Source organism: Momordica charantia (assembly GCF_013281855.1).
Source record: "Momordica charantia cultivar OHB3-1 chromosome 1 unlocalized genomic scaffold, Mcharantia_2.0 BLBB01000001.1, whole genome shotgun sequence".
NCBI classification, from domain to species: Eukaryota; Viridiplantae; Streptophyta; class Magnoliopsida; order Cucurbitales; family Cucurbitaceae; genus Momordica; species Momordica charantia.
The window spans coordinates 9,383,995-9,402,158 of NW_028275157.1; the positions used below are offsets into that span (position 1 = coordinate 9,383,995).

At 34.0% G+C, this 18,164-nt stretch overlaps 1 protein-coding gene and 1 long non-coding RNA gene across 2 annotated transcripts; one reads left to right on the plus strand and one right to left on the minus strand.

Annotated features, from left to right (window-relative positions):
- Positions 1–8,179: 8,179 nt before the first annotated feature.
- Positions 8,180–10,605, minus strand: LOC148213237 (uncharacterized). Its single transcript, XR_015791738.1, has 3 exons — positions 10,065–10,605; positions 9,941–9,978; positions 8,180–8,494 (listed from the first exon to the last, which is right to left on the minus strand). It is a non-coding gene; the product is annotated as an uncharacterized LOC148213237 (long non-coding RNA).
- Positions 10,606–17,247: 6,642 nt separating this feature from the next.
- LOC111022073 (auxin-induced protein 6B) lies at positions 17,248–17,586 on the plus strand. Its single transcript, XM_022299235.1, has one exon. The coding sequence runs from the start codon at positions 17,248–17,250 to the stop codon at positions 17,584–17,586; it is 339 nt and encodes a 112-aa protein (XP_022154927.1).
- The last annotated feature ends 578 nt before the right edge of the window (positions 17,587–18,164 follow it).

Here is an 18,164-nt window from a genome sequence, read left to right on the forward strand (position 1 = left end):
GCCACTAGTCGGCTTCGATTCCGCCCTCGAATGAATTGCATGACAAATGCTCTCGCTAGTGCTTTAAAAGACGAGATCAATTTTATTTGTTGTTGTTGAAACCAGATTTAGGTGGACCATATCAATGTAAAAGAGAACATCCTTCATCTAATAGCCTCGACCACTATGTAGATGTTCATCTACTCCTTGTACACATCAAGATGGTCAATAGAATCTATCAAGCCGTCATACTATTTGATGGCTGAAAGTTTAAAATTTTGGTGGAATTTCTTTCTCTATGATCCCTGTTGCAAACAGCTGAGTTCACTTATTCCACCATCTCCTCTAGATCGCATCCCTTGTTATCGCAACATTTTACTACATCTCGGTATTTGTCTCTTTCCTCAAGATTGTTAGGCTACGATATTTTTGGCTTGTCAGCACGGGTTTTCTTGAGATCTTGTCGACTATATCAGTTGCTTTTACCCTTGCATTGCGTCACGTACCTCTGTCGCTTCTCACTTATCGGACCCAATTGACTGAAGATTTCGTCACGCGGCTTCTCGTTTTCGCCCATCTTTAGGTTTCTTGGATTTAGTAGGTTAGTCGTGGAATCAACAAAATCACAAATCATCGAGGCCTTGCCTTTTCGAGAATCTCGGACCAATATGGATTGTCTTGAATCCTACTGTTATCATTTAGGACGAGAGATAAGTTTTGATGCATTTCTTCAACTCTCTCATCCAGAGCAACTAACTTGTCTCCTTGTTGCTTTCATTCCTCGACATGTTGTTCTTCCCGTTCTAAAATTCGTCGACTCGTTTTACTTGAAGAAATCCCCTTGTTGCTTTCATTCCTCGACATGTTGTTCTTCCCGTTCTAAAATTCGTCGACTCGTTTTACTTGGAATTTCTTCAGGTAAGACAAGCTCTTGGTTCACCCTCCTTCTCTGAGCCCTCCCTCTCATTCTGCTGATGGATATTTCTTGAATTCATGTTGATCATTTTGGCTTTCGGACTTTAGTCGTTTCCTACAAATGGCGCTAAATGTTGATGTAGAAATTTAGGTTGAAAGTTTGTATTGTTAAGTGTATGGCTTTTTTTTTTTTTTTTTTTTTTTTTTTTTTTTTTTTTTGCCTTTAGGGTTAAGCCTTATCTTCTATTTATAGGGGTTGAATCTTTATATTCTTAGGAAACCTATTTCCCTTGGCTTCAATGTAGATATTGTTGTGGGCTGGATGTCGAGCGAAAAATGTCATTGGCCCATTATGGAATCGTACCAACTCGAGATGGGTTTTGGACCCATCGTCATAGAACGTCGGACGGCCACGATCTTGGTAGGTCGAGCTTTAACCCCTAATGGGCCAAGAACTGGTCGTTCGTGGTCTTGGTCGGTCAGGCTTCGGCCCCTAGTGGGTCGAGCCTAGTACTTCTGTTGGACTTATGGATTTCGACCTTTCTCATCCTCTTTTCTAATTTGGGTATGTATCTATTCTGTAGCTTACGTGTCAAGTTTGATTTTATATATCAAGAACAATATGCATTGTATTTCTATGTGTTGTTTGTAACTTTGAAATTCCTTGAATAAATGTTGTAATTTTTATTTTTACTTTTTTGGTAAATTTATTTTTTTTTTCTAATTTCTATATTTCAATTTGGAAATTTGCTTTTCAATGATAGAAGGTCTAATAGTTAAAATATCAATATTCTAAAGTTGTTAATAGGATCAGTATTTTAGAGGACCAAGATGCATTCTAATATTATTCCCTAAAAGTACCAATATTTTTCTTTGTTCTACAAAAATAGCTATGCTTGTTGCTTTAGATGAACAAAGATGTGACAAAGCTAGGCAATGAAGACCAAGACCCTCTAGATATCGCTTGAAGATTGCGTGACAAAATATCTGAAATCTTAATGAAAGACTGTTTAGCTTCCTCTTTGTAATTCTCTAGTGACTTTATCTAAAAAAATAATAAGAAAAATAGCATAAGAAAAATCGGCAATCGTTCCTTGACCAAGCTAGTGTGGTGGTACTAATACCTTTCCCATACAAAAAAAACTCTCAGATCCAAAACTTTTATTCGTTTATTAATCTACTTCTACTTTTGAGTAAATAGTCACACACCTTAAGTAACGATTAGAGCGGCGATCTCTATTTTTTCTTTCAAAAAGAAAGTTGTCCACACACGCATGTAGTAAGAATCGTTATTCCTATCCAAACTTGATAATATTAAAAAATATAGGAACTCATAATGTTGTTGAAGAAGACCTCGCACCATGGTCAAATCATATGTTCTCTTGAGTTCTTTCTTAATCTTCAAATTTTTATAAAATAAAAAGTAAGATCGATATGACATACTAGAAGGGGGTGAATAGGATTACTTACAAACTTGTAGTTTTTAAAAAATTAAAATTAAGGATAACATAGATCAAATTAAATTTAAATGTACAAATTAAAGAGTAGAGAGAGATGATACCATTAATTTTTATAGTGATTCGAAAATCCCTAGTCCACCCTCTAAAACTACTTCTTGGGTATTTTACTACACCGGCTCTCTTACAGGTGTGAACCAAACCGATCGATCATCTTTTGTCCTAGGATAAAGAGAAACCTACTATCCTTTTTACTAGTTCAAGATCTAACCAATTGTATTTTCTCACGACCCAAAGTGTACCCACACCTTAACACAAAAACCCAAATTTTATGTAAAAATAAGTAATGCAAAAAATACCTCACTAAGATAGATTTACAAATTTCGCACTAAAGCAATAACTAAAAAGCTCACTCTAATGTATCTCTCACAAAATATATATATATATATATATATATATATATATATATATATATATAGACAACTTTTTTGGTGGAGAGAATGGAAAGTTTGAGAGCAAAATAATTGAAGAACATAAATGAAGCTTTTGCTTAGATAATTGACGTGTAGGAAAATGAAGTTAGTGACTTTATATAGAATTTTGATAATGAGTTTTGGCCATTGGATTTTGGGGCAATAAAGTATGAACAATTAAGATTAAGAAGAAAGATAAGGCAAAATGAATAAGGAAAATCGGAGAAATTGGGGGAGAGATTGGGAGAATTTGTGAAATTGAGAGAAGATTGTGGAATTGAGAGAATTGTGAGAATTTGATTTGTGGAGATTGAAAATTGTTCGATTTTTAATGTGTCAAAGAAAGTGAATTTTGAATGAAATTGAGGAATTTAATTACGTAACAAATAATTTAGTTCATTTGTCGTTTTTGTTTCTTTTTGTCAAAAGGTTACAAAAATTACAAAGTTCCAAATTTGTAACTTTATGTGTTAAAAACACATATATGTTAAACTTAAATTCGTTCTTAAGTGAAAAGTTTTTTACATTTATGTGTTAAAGTTACATATGTAAAAATGTTATATATGTGTTTAATTTGTGTGAGAGGTTACATGTTTGGACAAATATATATAGTTGTGGTTTTCCTCATTTGAGAAATCAAGCTTTCTCATTTGAGTTCCTCCTCATCTCATAAGAATTCTTTTTCTTTTGGATGTTGTTCTTGTTTGTGTTGAGAACAGGTTTCTAAAAGCTGATAGATCTGAGTAGTTTAAGGTTGTTGTTCTATCGGAGTTAGTCGTTGTATCCTATTGAGACGATCATTGTAGTCTGCTAACAACTTGTGCAGACTGAATAATTGTCTTCAGGTTAATGCCATTTAAGCGTGTCTCGACTGTATTTATCAAGTTTTGGTGTTCATCAAGCTGTCGATATCTGTATTGTTCTTAGCTAGTTACGTTGTAATATGTTTGCCAGTATTTCACAGTTTATATATACAACATATATTTTCCAACAATCTGAAAATAATTAATGATGGCTACAAACACTGCCACCAATGGTCCCGTGATTGTAGGATCAACTATTGTCAAATCTCATGCTGAAAAACCAGAGAAGTTCAAGGGAAAAAACTTCAAAATATGGCAACAGAAGATAATCTTCTATCTCACCACCTTGAATCTTGTTCACATCCTAAAAGAGGTATGTACAACTACTTCTAGCTTCAGTCTAAATCGATTGCTTGACATCTCAGTCAATTTCTATTATTTTTCTACACTAATAGATGAGGAGCCTCAAAATTTTCAAGAAGCTGTGTGTTGAACGTAAATGAATCCTTATGTGCAAGTGTACACTATCGTTATAGCAAGTAATAAAAAGTTCGAATCCACAGGGAAATGCTGCCTACACACTCTAACAATGCTTTAAGAAACCTAAAATATATAATCAAATAATTCTTGGTCAACTCGAAATGAACAGAATGTCTCAAAAACTAAAGAACTACTCTGCACACTAACTACTGTAATTCACACTACAGTCAGGTTCGAATAGCGTCTAACTAAATGATAATTAATGAGGAAGCTTGATTACTTCGTTTTAACAAGGTAAGGGGGAAGGCTTAGGTGTGTCTTTTCCTTGGTTGCTTAAACAATGTTGTAGCATTAAGAATGTGAGTACTGGCCAAACAGACATGGATCCTTTCTAGGTTTCCCAGATTTCTGCTGCTAGGGTTTATCGACAAACTTACACAGCGATTAAAAGTAGTTTATAGCAATGCTAGGTGAGCCCTATTCCAAAGCACTCACTCTCTAACACAAGCAGAATTTATAACAAGCTGAAGTTCATCACTCCTCATTACGCTTTTCCAAGAGATAACAAAGAGATATTCCAAAAATGGTGATCAAGCATGCTGAGAATGAGATTAAACACAACAATAACTTAAAACTCATTCATTATTAATATCAACAACATAGTATTTAGCTTCAGAAAAAGTTTACAACCCTTCCCCCTTACAAATAGGTTTAGCTACGCATAGTCATGGTGGAAAATAACAAGAAACAAAAATCAATGAAGAGATACAAAGAGAAAGTGGGCGTAAGAGTGAAAACAAAGGAGCTGAAAGGTTCAGCTCCTTATGGTCTTCTCTCCTCTAGCTCAGCTGCGGAACTCCACCTTTTTCTTGTTTTTCTCGAACTGGTTTCTTGGGAGAATGTTTTGATGTGAGGGATGATTGATGTCATAAGTCCCCTTTTTGGAGGCTTCCTTTAATGATGCTTTTATACACCTTTTGTGTTTAGGGCAACAAACAACATTCGTGGGCCCCCAACTCTCAGTTCCAGGTGATTCTTCAATTACTATGGTAATTTCCCCTTTTAACAACTGTGTCACTATCACTGTCAATTTGCTGCTTTTCTGTACTTTTTCTTATTGTGATGCTGTAGCACAGTTAATGCTGCAACAAATAACCAAAATTAAAACTTATAACAAAATTTGCAAAGCTAAGAAGAATGACAAATATTAATTCATTTCTGGCATCAATAAGTTTATTTTTGGTGATCTTATCGCTATCTTTAGCTAACATATATTGAACTTCAAGCCCAAATAACTCTCTTTTGGAAAGTTATCACAGTGTTTATCTCAGGATGCTTCTAATTGGAGAGAATCTGCCAATAGTGAGATAAAATCCATTTTTCAGAACAATACCTGGGTATTGGTTGATTTATCTCCTCGAAGTAAACCATTTGGAAATAAATAGATTTTAAAAAGAAAGCTAAAAGCTGATGGCACTATTGATAAATATAAAGCTTTTTTAGTAGTTAAAGACTATCATTAGAAAGAATGCTAGATTTATTTGATACATATTCTCTAGTGACGAGAATTACATCTATAAAGATGTTAATTGCTATAACAGCTTTATGAAATTTAGAAATACACCAAATGGATGTAAAAACTGAATTTTTAAATATAGATTTAGATGAAGAAATCTATATGGAACAACTAGAAGGGTTTGTTGTAAAATGACTTGAAAGGTTTGTAAACTTGGGAAGTCTCTTTATGGGTTGAAACAAGCACTCAAACAGTAACATGAGAAGTTTGATCACACTATGTTATCTAACTGATTTAAGATAAATGAGTGTGATAAATGTGTCTATGTTAAAATCATAGATCTAGATTGCGTCATTGTTTGCTTATATGTGGATGATATGTTGATAATGGGCATAAGTAGAAGTGTCATTGATTCTACTAAAAGGATATTGAATTCCAACTTAAATATGAAAGACCTTGGTATGATGTTATCATTGTAATTAAAATAACCAGAAATCAAAGTGGATATATACTTTATCAATCTCATTACATAAAGAAAGTGTTGAGAACATTTGGTCATTTTGAAAGTAAGCAGGTAGTTACTCAATTTGATCCAAATTGTAAATTGAAGAAGAATAATGATGAAGGTGTATCTTCTCTAGAATACTTTAAAGTTGTGGGTAGTTGAATGTACATAATGAATTGTACAAGACGTGATATTGTCTATCCAGTGGGAATATTGACAAGATACACTAGCAATCCTGGGCATGATCATTGGAATGCATTAGTCAGAGTTTTAAAATACCTGAAGTACACTTTAGATTATGGATTGCATTATACGAAATATCCATATGTACTGGAAGGATTTAGTGATACTAACTAGATCTCTGATAGCATGAAAATTAAGTCAACTAGTGGGAATATATTTACCTTAGGTGTGAAGGAGATGTGAATCCCGAAGCGGAAGCAGTAGAACGCGTTCTTGAATTTCTTTTGAAATTTAAAACACATAAAAATATAAAACAAGGAAGAATGTTGGATGTTACCTTTGAAGGCTCTTCTTCGAGTGATCTCAATGAGACAACACCACTTGATCTCCCTTGCTATGTCTCTCGGTCGAGAATACGGATTGTGGGATCCAATTACAAAGGGCTGAGAGAGAAAGAGAGTTAAGAGATTTAAAGCATTTAACATCATTTTAGAGTTTAACTTACTGTTATATTTATAGAGAGTGAAAATCCTAAGACCATTATGATAATTTCTCCTAAATGATATTTTCTCCTGAATCTAGGGAAAATCCCAAGATCATCAGGATATCTTCTTCTTTTTAATTAATAATAAACAAATTAATTAATTAAATTTAACTTAATTAATTATTAATCTAATTAATAATTAATTAATTTAAATCCAACTATTAATTAAATAAATAAATAATTAACAATTAATTATTTAACTTTTAATTAAATATCATATTTAATTAAAATCACATATTTGTATCATAACATACATTATATATATTTCCTAATATATAATTTGAACATTTCAAATTCTCTCAAAATCTTAATTCTCGTTTTACCCGTTGTGAGCTAGTAAGAGGACCTAATAGACCTATAGATCAGAAGCTCTAACGATACGAAATTAATCAGTCAAACTCATTAACCGAGTTAATCAACATTCGTTCACTGTAGGTCACTCCACTAAAGACCCGTAGCTGCACTCTTCTCACTGTAAAATATTTTCATTTCCACGAATGTACGACCATTGCAAGTCAATCCTTCACGAGTGCCCGTAACTTTAGTTAGGTCAAATTATCATTTTACCCCTAAGTTACATCATGCTCCTTAAATACAACTGCTCCTCCAATGAACAACACGGTTATGGTCCGACCAATAACCGAAAGTCTCTTCCGGGCTAGTAAGAGGGTGGGGCCTCTTGTTCAATTCTCTAAGTAGCACTAAAGGGAACACTCATCTACTCTCCTAAAGTCGGGGAGGAGTGAATTCTATCTTGTGAAGTTATGTTCCCAACTCCCTACTCGGTCTCGCCCCCAAAATGATAGGATTATTGAGTCGGCAACCTGGGTCACTCTCACCCATACAAATCAAAGGATGATCTCTTATAGGCCAGAGTTCGTAACTCGCTCAATATTAAGATCGAGTTACCTGGTCATCCTATTGAAATATTAATCTATTATCTAACGGTGTTACAGCTAAATATTAATTATTTCACGGTCTTGTCTTATACAAACTCATTGTATACGGTACCCCCATTTGCATGTCTCCACACGAATGACATGGATAAAGTCATTTGTAACTATTATAAAGTGGGTCGTATCCATAGTGTTACCAGGATAAGCTACCTAACCTTATCCATATACTATAGACCCTTTAGGTTACTACTGGAATATTATCCACTTGTATATCGAATATATACGGTATATATATTGTAACGACACTGAATTTCAACAATTATTTTGAGGTAATGTTATCAAGCTCCCTGTTCAATCCCTACCCAAAACAAAACATAAAACATCTTATTATAAAAACAACGAGGAGATTCCATACTTCAATCAATCTCTAAGAGAAAATCTGTCTGCCTCAGTGGCTAGAAAATCCATAAAAATAAAGGAACATTCCAATGTCCAACCATCCTAGTTAAACAATAAAAAAAAAAGAAAAAAAAATTCAAATAAGTAAAACAACGAATCATCTGAAAAATCGTCCAATGCTTCAAAACAACAATATAACTAGTTTACTGCTAACAACAAGTCCTCAATGCTCCCAACAATCAAAATTTATAACCCACTACCCTAAACAAAAGTTCGCAGCCTAATGGTCTTTTCTCGGACAAGCTTCTCCATGTCATCACCACGACCAGGGATTTGTTCTACACCTGAAACAATTAAGGTAGAGGAGGGAGAGTATATAAGTTAAACTCTCACTAACTATTCACAAAACATCATGCATACTAACCACAACAATCATAACAGAAAACGATACTAGAAATCAAGCATCGAAGGCCATAACAGTCAAATAATCACACGTGCACAAACACCCAAGATATCAAGACTCATGCCACTCAGGCCACACGGCCCGCTGAACTCTAACTCCTTCACACTGTTTCTGCCCAGTACACTAAGTTAATCCTCCCAGTTTAACTCTTTTCGAATTGCATCGATTCTTGACATTTAGCCCTAAGACCTTGAACCGAAATTCCTAACCTAATGTCATGTTAGTCCTCCAAGTCTAACTCTTCAAATTTCATCAGTCCTTGCCATTTATCCCAAAGGGTCTGACACTCCTCTACAGAAGCTTGGTGTTCGACCTTGCCATTTATCCCCAAGGCCTTGAACTGTGCGTCAACCCTTGACATTTATCCCCAAGGTCTCGACGACTACCAGCGTGTTGGTCCTTAACCATCACCACGTCAAAGCCCAACACTTATCCGCAAAAGACTCATCATGCCGACCCCCGACCTTTTGTACTCGGAGCCTCGACATTCCTCTCTACCAGGACTGGCCTATCGACCTCCGACCCTTTGTACCCGGAGCCTCAACACCCAGTAGTGACGTGCTAATAACTAGATTCAACGTTTCATTCACTGTCCCAGCTGAGACTAAAGTACTACTTCTCAACCAAACAACCATAACAGTTTTCCACACCAAGCCACTCCACAGGACATCAATGCGTTACAATCTCAAGGATACACAACTTGGCCATGTTCAGAATATTCCCACCATAATATACCCCAAATAGAATAATCCAAGCCAAGAGTCAACATGCATTTCATGGTTACAAGTCTCAACAACCAATTCCTAGCATTTTCTACACCATAAAATAAAATATAAAAATAACCAGATACAAGAGTAACCATTCTCGAAACCCAGGGTCCCCCTTACAAGTAGAACTACAGCAAGAAGCCCAACCAATCCATACAACATTTGTCTTCACTCTCTACTATGCACGAACACAATGAGAGTATCCCAACCTATCATAAAAATAAATTTCAACACCCAATAACACGGTGAGCCGCGTCACGAGAATGCTACCATATCACACACAAATTTTCAGCACATAATATCATAAAGAAAAAACATATCGAGGATGTCACCACTTTTCATAACAATTTTCCAGCACATGATATAAAAGAAAAACACATAATTTATCCTCAAAACAATTTTCAGAACGAATGCAGCCATCAATAACACCCACGAGCCCTCACTCCATGGCCTACAATTTTTTTTACAACATGAGATGCACAAATATAATAAAAAATCGAGCAAGCAACCATTTTGCTAGCACCCATTGACGCACACACCCGCCCTTTCGTGCTACTTACAAACTGCTATGCTTCCAAACCATGCGTCGATTCAACACCTAAGCATCAAGAGACAAAAACAGTAATTAAAATAGAAATTCTAACCATCGAAATCCGTTCTAAGGTGCTTTGAATGTTTCGTTACCGCCAAAATAGACTTCGTTCATGTGCGGGTAACTTAGATCTAACTCGATGGGGCGTGGGTTGCATAGATCGGGCTGTTAACGGACGTGGGTAGTCGCCGAACACCGATAAAAACTGCAGTTTGCGTTTTCTACAGTATGGAAACACGCCAACTAGTACCAATATTGTAGTGCACCGTGGGAAAACTCGTAACCAAGGTTTCCGGCCACCAAGGGACGCGGGCCCGACTGTTCAGACGTCGAGCTGCCAGAATTGCTCCCAAAACGCCTCAGTCTGCCGTAGCGCTGCTGTCACGAACGGAAGCCGCCGCACCTGCTGTTGTTGTGGGTTAGAGCTGTCGCGCCGTCGCTGGGTGAGGTCGTCGGAGGGTGGGTTCGCCGGAGAGGCCGCTGACGGTGGTCGTGAGGCAACACGAGAGGTAAGGTCTTTTTTTGTTTCCTTGGGGGGCAACACGTGAAAGTGGGGGAAAAGGGTTAGGTTTCTTTTTCCTTTTTTTTTAATTCACTATGTCCCAACCCTAAAAACCCAAATTTTCCCAAGGATAGGCCCATGGGTTGGAGTAAACAAATCCCTAAGTTCCCTAACTCAATGCCCAACAAAAAAAAAGCCCAACCGAACACACCACAGCTATTTGAGTTAAACAAAATCACGTCACTTCAAAACTATATAATTAAATAAAAATAAAAATAAAACAAGGTAAAATATTTTAATAAGAAGTAAATTTGAGTTAAAATCTCAAGAGTCGAGATTAAATCCAACCTGAGTAACACGGGGCGTTACATAGATACTATATATTTAAATATATACTGTATATCTATTATATACTGTTCCAGTTACATGACATAACCTCAGATGTTAGTTTATTGGATTTGGGTTAATGCAATTCTAAGAGAAACATCGATAACAACTTTATTGAATAAATATTTGTTTTATGTTTATAAATCACGAGTTTAGGACATAAAACCCAACAAGGTGGAGCAGCTGTGTCATGGAAATCCTCTAAACAGACATGTATCACACGATCTACTATGGAATAAGAGTTTATAACTCTTGATAGAGCTGGAGAAGAAGTAGAATGACTCCGAAACTTTCTTGAAGATATTCTATTATTGCCAAAGCCTATAAATACTATATGTATTTATTGTGACAGCTTAGCAGCCTCAATGAAAACTAAAAATAATGTCTACAATGGGAAGTCACGACACATAAGACGTAGACATAATTCTATCAAGCAATTGCTCTCTAGTGGAATAATTTCCATTGATTATGTAAAATCAAAAGATAATGTTGCAAATCCTTTGACGAAAGGATTGTCAAGAGAGAGCAAGTTGCATATACATCAAGGGAAATTGGACTAAAACCTATGAAATGAAGTATCTGTGGATAACCTAATCTAGTTGACTGGAGATCCCAAGATCTAGGTTCAATAGGCAAACTAGTTGGATAATTCATAGTTGACACACTAAGAACTTATAGTTTCTTCCCATTTCTATGATGTTGTTGATGTTAAGGCTATATTGATATCTTGATTACAAGAAGGATAGTGTCAGAATACTCTTAATCAATATCACTTATGTGAGAGTAGAATTGAGTCGGTTCTATGAGAACTTTTCAAATAGCTTGTGTTCTCTAAAGCTCTCATGAATTTGGAATCTTGTCCATGACCAAAATGGACACAACTGTATAGAACTCAAAGATACAAGAAAAGTTATGTGTGATATTTGTTGTCTCAATTTATCATGAGAATGATAGTTCTAGGGCTAGTTCTTACTATTTCTTCGGTAAATTCGATAGATATTCACTAAGGAAGGTTATTCAAGTCCAAAAGACGCATCTCCTGACGTATAACTTATCTATATGTTTTAAACGTCTCGGTCGTATTTTGTCTGTCTCACTTTCTTTCTTGTGGGGATTGTTGGATTTTTAATGTGCGAAAGAAAGTGAATTTTGAATGAAATTAAGGAATTTAATTACATAACAAATTCTTTAGTTCATTTGTTGTTTTTGTTTCTTTTTGCCTCTTTAAAGTTACAAAGTTACACATTTGTAAATTTATGTGTTAAAAACACATATATGTTAAACTTAAGTTAGTTCTCAAGTGAGAAGTTTTTTACATTTATGTGTTAAAGTTACCTATGTAAAAATATTACATACGTGTTTAATTTTGTGTAAGAGGTTATATATTTGGACAATAACTATATATAACTGTGGTTTTCCTCATTCTAGAAATCAAGCCTTCTCATTTGAGTTCCTCCTCCTCTCACAAAAATTCTCTCTTCTTTTGTGTGTTGTTCTTGTTTGTGCGTTGATAGCAAGTATCTAAAAGTTCTGCCAGATTCGAGTAATTTGAGGTTGATGTTCTACTGGAGTTAGTCGTTGTATCCTACTGAGACGATTGCTGTAGTCTACTAGCAACTTATGCAGACCGAATAATTGTATTCAGGTCAGCGCTATTGAAGCGTGTATCGAATATATTTATTACGTTTTGGTGTTCATGTATTGTTTGTAGCCAATTACGTTGTAATATATTTGCCAGTATTACACAGTTTATATATACAACATATATTTTTCAACAAGCGCCACATGTCATTTTCTCATTTGTTTGATTGTTGGAAGCCATGTCAACATAAGTGTGTCTTATTGATGCCACATGTCAACTTATGAGTGGTCCACTTGTCCATATCACTCACCACGTAGGATTTTTTCTCCTGACTTGTTTTGATCATAACTTCTTCGTTTGAACTCTGATTTGAGTGATTTGAAAGACATTGAAATCATCATTTGAAGCTCTACACTATGGACAATTAGAAATACTAAAGTCATTAGTGAATAAAATTTATTATCATCAAAATATATAATATGATTGAAGCTCGTAAAGCTAACAAAAAAAATAGTTACTTCAAGAGTATTGGTTACTCCAACAAATTGTGAAGTGTCATGTGAAGTTTTTTGATCGACAGGTAGGGTTCATTCTAAGGTTCCTTATTCCGGTTGTAAAGCAGAAGAAGTCCTTCTCCCTTATGTTAGATTGATTATCTAAGGGAAAAAGACAATGAAGTCTCCATATTATTTGCCACCACAACTTTTTAACTTGATCGTCAAAGATATCTATGACAAGCACCATACAAGTTCAAGTTAAATGAAAACGATATTCGCACTACAAGAAATTAGATTTTAGCCAACCCAACAAAATCCTTGACAAAATTAATATAGATATATGAGCTTAAATAGACACACGTCTCGGTGGAATCTCACTATCTAACTCGTTGATGTCATTAGATGCCTTATTTCCTACTTAAGTATAGGCTAAGGCAACCATACCAAATAGAGAGAGATGGATTTGAGCTTATATGACTCTTTTTTTTGTTTGCCTTAAAAAATTACAGAGGTCGAGAGTATCAAATCATCCACCTTTGTGATGATAATAATGACTTCTTTTTTCTACTAAATTATGCTTGAATTAACGCACCTATAATTATAATTATCTCAATTGTTCACATTTTTTCTTTTCAATTCATCTATTAATTTAAAAAGTATAGGATTGACTATATGAAATAGAGGTTTTTTTTTTTTTATCTAGGCTAGTGAATCTAAAAATTATATGGAATCTATCTTTATTAAATTTTGGAATCTTTATTTTATGAAATAACTTTTTTTTCTCTATTGAATTACAAATATATCTTTCAAGTTTCTTTTGAGATGTGATACCATAAGTGTACGATCTCAAATTTTAATATAAATGGTGATAGAAAGGTTCTCGGATTTTCAAACATAAAAAAAACAATCATCGTAGGCTCAGAGGTACTTGACGTGAGGTGAGGTAGAGTGTACTATTGGGTCTAAGTCGAGATGATTTAAGCTAAATATGAGTTTATCAAAGGCATATTTAAGAGAAATCTCACCACTTAAAGTTGTGATTAAGTGGCTATATGCCTTATGCTATGCATCTTATAGCTAGAAGAATGATTTTCCAACTATAGGCAATCATATTGAGAGCCCATAGAATTCAATGGTCCTCTCAACTTCTTCCTAGTACTAAGATTAGTGTAATAATTTTGATACCATGTTGCATAGGTTTTGTTAAATATATTTGTGGATGTCATTTGGCATCTTCAAAAACAAACATCAAACATCATGACAGTCCTTACACACTAATGAAAGCTAAATTTAATTTTGGAAACATGTCATGCATGATTCATAGAGCTTGGTTCTCTTCTCATTTGAGTAATAAACGAACTGTTTGGTTCCAATTTTATATATTTATTGTCAACCTTAACATAGCTCAATTGGTCAACACATATATCTTTGATCAAAAGGTTAAAGGTTATAGAAGTTAATCAAATTCTCATCTTCACATGCTACGCGGAACTTAAAAAAAAAATAAAAAAAAAGGCCTATATATTGACTATCATTCAAGATAATTTAGCATAATCCTATCTTAATGAATTTCTTTAACTCAACCAATGGGGCTTTTTAATTATACTTTAAACACAAAAGAGCTCCTTAATCAGTCCCTAATCCATGATCCCAACTAAAGAAACCATTTGAAAGGTAGGGTGTTCATGAGTTGGGTTGAAGTACCTTTTAGACTAGATTCAATTGTTCTGGTTGTAAATTTTATTCAACCCCAACAACCATTAAATATTTGGATTGGTCTACTTCTAATTATTTGAGTCACTCATTCAAAATATTATATAACAATAAAGTAATTAAGTGCTAATATTTTAAACATTTTCTAACATTGAATCAAGATCCGTAAGGCAATCTCAATTTATATGGTAAAAAATTACCCTCACAAACCTGAAAAGTCACATTTAAGAGTTGTTGGAGAATAAATAGTCCCTAAAAAATTTATTGAACGAAATAAAATTACAATAAATATATCTATACATAATGAGGAATAATAAGTTCAGATTGGTTCAACTTAATCCAAATTTATTTTAGGTGAACCATTAAACCAACCAAACTCGTAGAGCTTTTATTATTTGAATCCAATCGAAGAGTTGATCTGGTCGTTCGGGTCATTGAATTTTTTGAACACTCATATTTAAAAGGAAATATATAGATAGCATAAAGGATAAGAAGCACAAAGGGCATATACTTGATTACAAATGCCAAACTTGTTGAGGGAGAGAGATTAGGGAATCCATAAAATGGCTTTGGTTTGAGTGGAATTGGGGTCCCTTCACAGACCAACTTTTTTTCTCCACTAACTTTCCATTTTCATGTCCTCATCCATAAGTATCACTTGGACTGTACGGGATATAGAATCTGTGGACCCAAAACCGTTGAAATTTTATCAATGCCTTTCTCCCTCCACCACACAACAAACAACTTATTGCTCTTCTTTTTCTTTTCAATATTAGTTCTCCTCTAAACCTTGCTTTCCTACCATATTTTGTTGATTGTGAATCTGCTCGGTAATGTTAACGTTTATTGTTTCTGGTTTCTAAATTTTTTAGGAACATGAGTGTTTAGTAACTGTTCTTGTTTCTCGTTTTTAATTTTTAAGAAACTTTTTCAAAATTGTGTAGAAATTTTGAAGGTAACAAAATGGTCTATTAGGTAAACGTTCTCGTTTCTCGTTTCTGTTTCCTCCTTTTTCAATAAAGAAAAATAGAATTACATGACCTCCAATACCAATAGATTAAAAAATGACAAAACAATATTTTTATTTATGTTTTGGAGCAAATTGGAAACCTAAACATGAAACAATAACATAAATAGTTGTCTACAAAAAATGAGAAACTAAAAAGAAGAAACGGGAAGGTTATCAAAATAGACCCTAAGTTTCCAATATTCCTGTTTTCAATTTTTTTTTCTTTTCCAAAATATAGATAAAAGCATTATTTTATAATTCTTGACTTTAAAAAGCATAATACATATAAAAATAAATACATATAACATAGAAATTTTGAATATTTAATTTGAAAAATTATTTTTATTTAAAATTTTTACTTTTTTTCATTTAAAATTTTTAAGAACAAGAAACAAAAAACATATTTATCAAAACATATTTGTGTACAATAAAAAAGTAAGAACCAAAAACAAGTTGAAATAGTTATCCAAGATAATTATGTTTTTCTTGATTGAAAAAGAAAAAACAAGAAACTTAACATTACCCAAAACGGTTTTGTGTTTTAAGTCCTAATTACTGTATGGAAAATTATTTTAGTCTTTACATATATAAATTTTTATAGATAATTTAATGTCGAATTACAAATTTAGTTCTTTTTTTTTTCTTTTTAGTAAAACAAATGCGGGCATAGTTGTAATTGAATCTTCCACCTTTAAAAGATGAACAAAATGTGTGTTGACTGTTGAACTATACTCATGTTAGTTGAATGACGTTCATCAAGCTCTACCTTCTTCAGTTCAGCTCTACCTTCTTCAGTTCTAACAGGTTTATGTTGTAAATACCATAACAAATTATTGGAATAACCAATGATAATTTGACAAAATACCATATTAAAATAAAGTCTCGCAGACCAAATAAGAAAAAGAAATGAAAAGACTTGTTTACCCACCCCATTAAAAAATAGATATATTGGCCATTATTATCCATTAGGTATTATTATTTATGAATCTTATTCCATAAATCACTTAAACATTCAATTAACCATCTTTAACTGGAACATAAATTAATTGAAAAATGTAGGCACCCAACCTACCACACAGCTTTAAACAATATCATTAAATAAATATATTAAACGCTGAACTGAGCTTAAACCGTAATTGACATGTATCTCCGATCAAGATGTCATGAGTTTGATTCTCCTACTCTACTTGTTGCATTAAAAAAAATTAATAAAAAAACATTTAATTAAAAAACAAAACAAAAGAAAAGAAGTCACTAGAATATATATATATATATATATATATCTTTTTCTTTTTCTTTTTCTTTTTCATCAAATGGAACAAATGTTAGGGAAAGTGGAGAGGCACACGCGCCTTCTCACCATCTTCTTCTCCAAAATAATAAACGAAATAACCAACAAAAATGGAGAAGTCAAAAAGCAATCAACACATGATTCGATTTGACAATCTCTTAAAGAAAACGAAATTCCCATTATATTATCTCTCTCCTCTCTCTATGTGTGTATATATATAAATATGTGTCCTTTAGAGCTTCGAGAATTAAGAAGCAAGAAGAAAAAGAAAAAGGAAAAAAAAAAAAAAAAGAGATGGGTGAGAGGAAGAAGATGAAGGTGAAGAAAGGATGGTTGGCAGTGGAAGTAGGGTTGCAAGAGGAGGAAGATGGAAGAATAGAACGTTTTGTGGTTCCAATTTCCTATTTGTACCACCCTCTTTTCAAGAAGCTTTTGGACAAGGCTCAAGAAGTCTATGGCTACCATGCCAATGGCCCGCTCCGGCTCCCATGCTCGGTCGACGACTTTCTCCAGCTCCGGTGGCGGATCAAGAAAGAATCCGACCAACACGATGGGCAAAATGATCGCCACCGCCACCGCCAGCACCACCACCACTACCACCTTCCATTGGCTTTGTCTTTCCAGTCTTGCTGATGGGAGTGCTTTTTTTTCAATTATTGGTTTGGAGTGTAGGGTTAGAAGTTGGGAACCCTAATTCATAAACTCTTCTTGGCTGTGTATCTTTTAAATTGCCAAAGGAGATAGAATATTGTGTGTTACGACTCAAAGGTTAATGAATTGGAGGTTTAGAATAATTTTTGTTCTTCCACACCCTTCATTTTGTGAGTGATTCTGAAGAAACAAAAAAAAGTAAAAGTACGATAACTTTATGGCCACAAGTGAAAAGAGTGTGGAATTTAGCATTTATGTTGATGAATTTATGTGATTTGAATCATTGATCAGCTAAAGGTGATCTTTATATGTTCAAGAAGTTTTGATGCAAAGGTAAAAAAAAAATTAAAAAAAAGGGTAGAAGATGTCAATCATTTGACACCACGTGTCCCGAATCAACATATGGTTTAGGGACGATTCATGTCGATAATAGATTCTAACTTGATTGTGAAGTTATGTTGATAAATAGACATAACTATACATATATAAAATTAATATAAGTAAATGTATACGCGAAGGATAATATTACCAATTGTAAATAGAGTCGTCTCATGGCTTTT

Coding starts and splice junctions, on each gene's coding strand:
- LOC111022073 (XM_022299235.1), top strand. CDS start 17,248: ATGGGTGAGAGGAAGAAGATGAAGGTGAAGAAAGGATGGTTGGCAGTG.